General features: G+C 50.4%; 1 protein-coding gene across 2 annotated transcripts in view; it reads left to right on the top strand.

Annotated features, from left to right (window-relative positions):
- LOC123035332 (protein unc-13 homolog A) overlaps nucleotides 1-6,000 on the top strand; it is a 151,091-nt gene that overhangs the window by 95,751 nt on the left and 49,340 nt on the right. For both annotated transcript variants that reach the window (XM_044453377.1, XM_044453376.1), the window contains one exon: nucleotides 1,131-1,281. In XM_044453377.1, the coding sequence (XP_044309312.1) occupies nucleotides 1,131-1,281 (151 nt within the window). The remainder of the gene's footprint in view (nucleotides 1-1,130; nucleotides 1,282-6,000) is intronic.

The following is a 6,000-nucleotide window of genomic DNA, read 5'->3' as shown; positions in this document are numbered from 1 at the left end:
AAAAAATAATCGAGGAATAGCAATACTTACAAAGGCCAGATCAAATCCAAGAAACAGATTCAGGCAAGGTGGATAACCAAATGATAAACTACAATAAATTGAAACAACCAAAACCCATTAATAAAATCTATTATTTATATTATTAAAATGGGAGGTGAAGAGGCATGTTTTCGCTGGGTGCCAAAATGAGAGGAGAGTGAGCACCAGGAGAACGTCTCTGGGGAGCCAGTCACACAGGTGGGGGCAGCCACCGAAAAGGCCCTTCTTCTATTTACCACCCCTCTCGCCTCCTTGAGGGATGGCAGTCAGAAGGGCCTCTTGGCCAGTTCTTAATGGGCAGGTAGGCATGTCCAGGAGACGGTGGTCCTTCAGAAAGGCAGATCCATTTGGAGAAGGCCTCAGATGGCTACCACAGTTACCGGGTTGGTGCATATGGAGGCAGGTGTTCCCTCAGACAGCCTGGCCCCAAGCTGTTTAAGGCTTTATGTGTTTGCAAGCACTCTGAATGGGGCCCAGACAGCAAGCTGCTTCCAAGGGACGCTGCGGAAGCATGAAATGCAAGACACGGAAACTCTGAAACTATTATTATTATTATTATTAATATTATTATTATAACATTTCTATGCCGCCCCGAGGCTTCAGCAAGGGGCGGCATACAACACAATAAGATACATTGAAATACAATAGAACATAATAAATTACCAATAAATATAAAAATACAAAAAATACACTGAGATACAATAATATAAAATTAAAATTAACAGTATAAAATAAGTAAATAAAGAATATAGGAGGAGGAAAGAGAAGGGAGAAGAAGTTGCCCTGGCCAGATCATATGTTTTAACCATTAAAATGATGTTTAAATAAAAAGGTCTTTACCTGGCGCCGAAAAACCAGTAACGACAGTGCCAGGCGGACCTCTCTGGGGAGCACATTCCATAGATTGGGTGCCACCGCAGAGAAAGCCCTCCTCCGAGTACCCACCCTCCTAATTTCTTTCACGGAGGGTTCCCGGAGAAGGGCCTCTCCCACAGATCTCAGGGGGCGGCTGGGCATATATAGACGTAAGCGCTCGTTCAGGTAGCCATGATGGAAGCCTCATTTTTTCCCTCTTGGCTCTCACCCCCCAGGCATTTTGCGTGCCTTTCCTCCAAGTATATGTGTCCTGGTGTCCCTGCAGTCATGAGCACCTTGCTAGCTAACATCAATGCTTACTACGCCCACACCACGGCTTCCACCAACGTCTCTGCCTCCGACCGCTTTGCTGCTTCCAATTTCGGGGTAAGTCCGATGGTGCGTAGAACACTCATTTCTTACTTCTATTCTCTCTGCTTTTTTAAATTAGGGGTGGTGGGTGGGGGAAGGGGTGCGTGGGCGTAGCATGGCCTTTCTGAACTATGTCACCCCAAACTGCTTACCTGTTCCTCACCAACCATTCCCCCCACCTAGCCCAGGAGAAAATGCGGAGATGGCTGACAACTTTGCCAGAGGAATTGTTTGGGCTGGAATTTGCCTTGGGGATTTTTGTGGATACAAGTACCTCTCCAGTCATAAGAAAAACTTACCTCCTGGAAGACAGGAATGACCAGGAGTGAGCCATGATGCAATATGACTGAGAGCAAAACCCATCTTTAAGCAAGACTTCATTAAATACAGGAAAAGATAATTGAGCATTGAAGAATGATGGGACAGGTTATGCTGTCAGCTCTCTGGTGACTTCTTTCTAGAGTCCCCTGTCTGCAGTCACATGATATGGAACCTCCAGGTTCAAAGACACCCAAATGATTGGAAGAATCCTTGGTATCTCCCTCCTTTTAAGATCATGTACTTCTTTAATTTTTATCCCACCTTCCTTTATTGGAGAGGTTGAAGAGGAAAGAGGCTGGCTGTGGCTACCTGCCTTGCTGGCCACGGGCTCCCTCCTTCACCTGCCTACATGCACCTGTTGCTGAGGAGCTGGGCAGGAGGAGGTCTTGCACCTGTCCCACTTGGGGGATCCTGTGGGCAGCTGGGTGGCCACCGAGGGTGCAGAGTGCTGGGCTGGATGGACCTGGGCCTGATCTAGCAGGCTTTTCTCATGCTCTTAAGAAGCTTGAGATGGTGGGAAGGGTCCTTCCTTTTAGATTGCCCTCACAATAGCCCTGCGAGGTAGGTTAGACTGGCAGATAGAGAGATCGAGGGCTGCCTGGTGAGCTCCGCAGTGGAGGCGAGATTTGAAACTGGATCGCCCCATCCTTGTCTGACCCTCTAACTGCTACCCCACCAAGACTACAGAAACAAGCCCCAAAGTGGCATCGCAAACAGCCGAGGCAGAATGCCTTTCCCTCAGAACAGAGGCTAAAGAGGGTGGGACTTACGGGGGCAAAGAGCTGGCCGGAATCTTGCTCCCTTTCCGTGCGCAGCCCCCCCCAGGAAGCGGGCCGAACTGAGGTCCAAGTCCACAGATACTCAGGGATGCTACAGACCCCTTCTTTGCACAAAGCTAGCAAAGCACAGCGTTCTCCATGCAAAGTACACAAAGGCACAAGTTGTGTGGAAGCAAAACTCCAGTGGTGCGGTTGGCACACGAGTGGAGGGCCGTGTGTGGGCACGCCAGCCTTGTTTGAGCCCTAACGATTCTGGCATCCTAAAGGAAAAACCCATACCCAGATGCAGGCACCCCTGTGCCTTCCAGGAGCTTTCCCTCCACCAACTCTCTGCGCCATTGTGGGTTGAAGGATCCCGGCTTCTCAGCAGAATTGGGCTGAGAAGAGACCGGGTCAGGATCTGCTGCTTTAGGGAAGTCAGCCTCCAGTGTGGGGTTGGGGATCAGGGGAGGGTCTTCAGGCCACTTCCCTGCCTCTGCCCCTGAGCCTTGATGCCCAAAGACAGGGCAAGCAGAAGGTTTGGGTGTCCAGTATGGGGGAAAGGCACCCAGGTAGGCCCCCGCAGAGTTCCTTAACTCTTTAATTGATTAAATTAAATTAATGGGGACATTTGCTTCCCCTCACACAAGACTAGGATTCCCCCAACCACCCAGTCCTGCTTCCATGTTCAGACGCAGCAGGTGGTTTGCGGATGGGCTTTCTCTTCCCGGGGTGCTGGGCAAAGCCATTGTCGCATGCCCTGTTGTTTCGCTGTGCTTTGAGGACAAAGAGTGTCCAAACAGCCAGACAGCGTGCCTCGCATGAAGGGGATTTCCTTGGCTGTAATGCTGCTATAATGCATATTCAAAACCCTCAGCTCGCACTTCTGGCTAGCCCATGCTCCTTGATTAGGGGTGTGACTTTCTGTTCTGGGTCCAAGTTGCAGCTGCAAAGACGACAAGAATTTTGATAAAGCAAATGTTAGGCACTGTACAAATCTTGTTTCTTTCTTTCTTCTTCTTTTTCTCTCAGAAAGCCTAAAATTTCCCTCCCCCCCAAACCAGACTGTGTCGCTTTATCCCCCTGTGTGCCATGGCCGGTGCTTATGGCGTGCTCCGGAAGCTGTGTTGTGGCGAATGTGCATCCGTGTCATTTTGCAAGGATCGCTTCTTGTTCTCCCTTGTGCATCGCAATAGGGGCAGATGTGGGGTGGGGGGTGGCTGGGGGGGTGGGGGGGAGGTGGAGCACAGCCATGTTGTGGGGCAGGAAGCAAGGCAGAACGGGAGGGCTGCGGGCAGAGCTTCGAAGGAGCTAGGGCTACGCCATTTCTGATTAGAACGCCATCACGATTGCCACAATTCTAATTTTATCAGGTTATTAAAATATGCCCTGCTTTGGAATTTTGCCTCTCTGTCCCCTGCCCCCTTTGTAGAGGGAGTTGAGGTTAGAACGCAGTGCCCCCTTCGACCCCCATTTGAACCACACAACAACCTAAGAGGTGGGTTAGGAGAGAGAAGGACTTATCCAAAACTGCTCAGTGAGTTTATGGCTGATCAGCAAACAGCGGCCAAGGAATTTGCAATATGGAATGTGCACATTACACGTTTCCCAACATTTTGTTCTAATAGCTTTAGCAAGAGATGTTTTCTCAGGAAAACCCCGCCCGTCATGAGACGTAGGACCCCTGAAATCCTGCTAGAAGCAAGGAAAGAAGGGAGAAAAGCAGGAATTTAACAGTAAATGAAAAGTGTTACATGCTTTTTCTGATATTCCATTACAATTTTGACAAGGAGCATTAAAATACACAAATGCATCATACAGTAAGCCGATAACACGCTACCCACTAGAACTAAAAAGGATAATTTTAAAAGAATGCACTGCTGCCAGTATTGGAAATGGAGTCATTAGTTTGCACAATACATGATTTCCATATGCAAAAACAGAGATCTCTGTCCCTATGGAACTTGGACATTCAAACAGCTAATGAAATGAAAAGTGAAAATAAAAGGACATCAAAGGGATATAGAAACAGAGAAACAGAGCAAGTCAGAAGGGGCCTCCCGGGCCATCTAGTCTGACTTCCGGCACCAGCCAGCTCTGCTCACGACATGCCCACCACGTGCATGTCCAGCCTGTCCTTGAACACCTTCACCGATGGGGCCTCAACCCCTTCCCTGGAAGCCCAGTCCAGGGCCCAGTAGAACCAAGGGATGGAAATCTCAGGGAAACTGATACCAGGACAGTACCAGGCAGGTGGAGCCCCTGCTTTGCATGTGGGAACTGCCAGGCTTGTTCCTCGGCATCCCCAGGTAGGACTAGGAAGGCATCCAACCTGTAGCCAACTGCAGGGGAGTCTCAGCCATCCAGGGCTGGATGGACAAGTGGTTGGAGCAAATGGAGGCAGGTGGGCTCCCGCATTGGTGGGGTGGTGTACCCACTCTGGGTTTCAGTCTGAAATTTAAAGGAACCATTTCTCATGTCAGGCCCCAGCCCTGAGCCCAAAGGTAGGTTAGAAACAGAAACAGAGCAAGTCAGAAGGGGTCTCCCAAGCCATCTAGTCTGACCCTGGCTCCAGCTGGTTCTGCTCACGACATGCCCACCATGTGCATGTCCAGCCTGTCCTTGAACACCCGCACCGAGGGGGCCTCAACCCCCTCCCTGGAAGCCCAGTCCACACCCCCAATTATGTTGGCACAAATGCAGCTGCTTGGAGAAGCACGCAGAAAAGCAAAGGCACGAGACCGAATCTTCATGGCTGGTGTCCAGGGATGAAGGCATCCCGTGGAATTACGTGTAGCTGGCCAAACAACGGGCAAACCGTGGCATGTCCCAGTGGGAGACCAAGGCTTTCCGCTTCCCCCTGGGGTCAGGGTTGGGGTTAGGGCAGCCTCCAGCACCACTGTGACAGGGGACCGCCTCTCCTGGTTGTCTTGGGAACACTCTGGTTTCAGAGTGCTTTTTATTTTGAAACTGCATATTGTGGAACGCTGGGTCCAAGGCAGCCACGAAACACAAAGGTCTCTCTTCAAGAGCATGTGTGCAAAATAGAAACATAAACATAGAAACAGAGCGAGTCAGAAGGGGTCTCCCGGGCCATCTAGTCTGACCTCTGGCACCAGCCGGCTCCGCTTACGACATGCCCACCATGGGCATGTCCAGCCTATCTTTGCACACCCGCACCGATGGGGCCTCAATGATGAAGAGAGAAAGGGTGCCCACAGAGGAAGAACAGGCTCTCTCCTTGATCCTTCCAGTGAATAGAGTCGTGGGCTCAGATCCCAGTGGAGCATCAGGAAGAATTTCCCGTTAGAGCAATATGACCGTAGAACTCATGACTTGGGGAGGTGGCGGGCTCTCCCACCTGGTAGGTCTTCAAGATGCAGCTGGGCGCCCATCTGAGGGGGACGGTTTAACCTGCAATCCTGCACTGAGCAAGACTTGGACTCGATGGCCTTCTTGTCCTTCTAACGCTACTGTTCTGCAATGCTATAAGACTCCCAAGAAATTCCACCTGCCTTATTGAAGCCCGTTTTTGCCTCCCTGGAAACTTCTCCAAAGGAACCTCAAGAACTTCAGTGGGAGGCTTCAGCTGCTGTGGACCCTTGTCAAAAGTGTCCAATACATTGAACGCGTCTTTGCCAATGAGGAGAGGATG

This window comes from Varanus komodoensis, unplaced genomic scaffold (genome assembly GCF_004798865.1).
Source record: "Varanus komodoensis strain SLA01 unplaced genomic scaffold, ASM479886v1 scaffold79, whole genome shotgun sequence".
Classification (NCBI taxonomy): Eukaryota; Metazoa; Chordata; class Lepidosauria; order Squamata; family Varanidae; genus Varanus; species Varanus komodoensis.
Note: the sequence above shows the minus strand (reverse complement) of the source record. Positions and strands in the feature narration are given on the sequence as shown.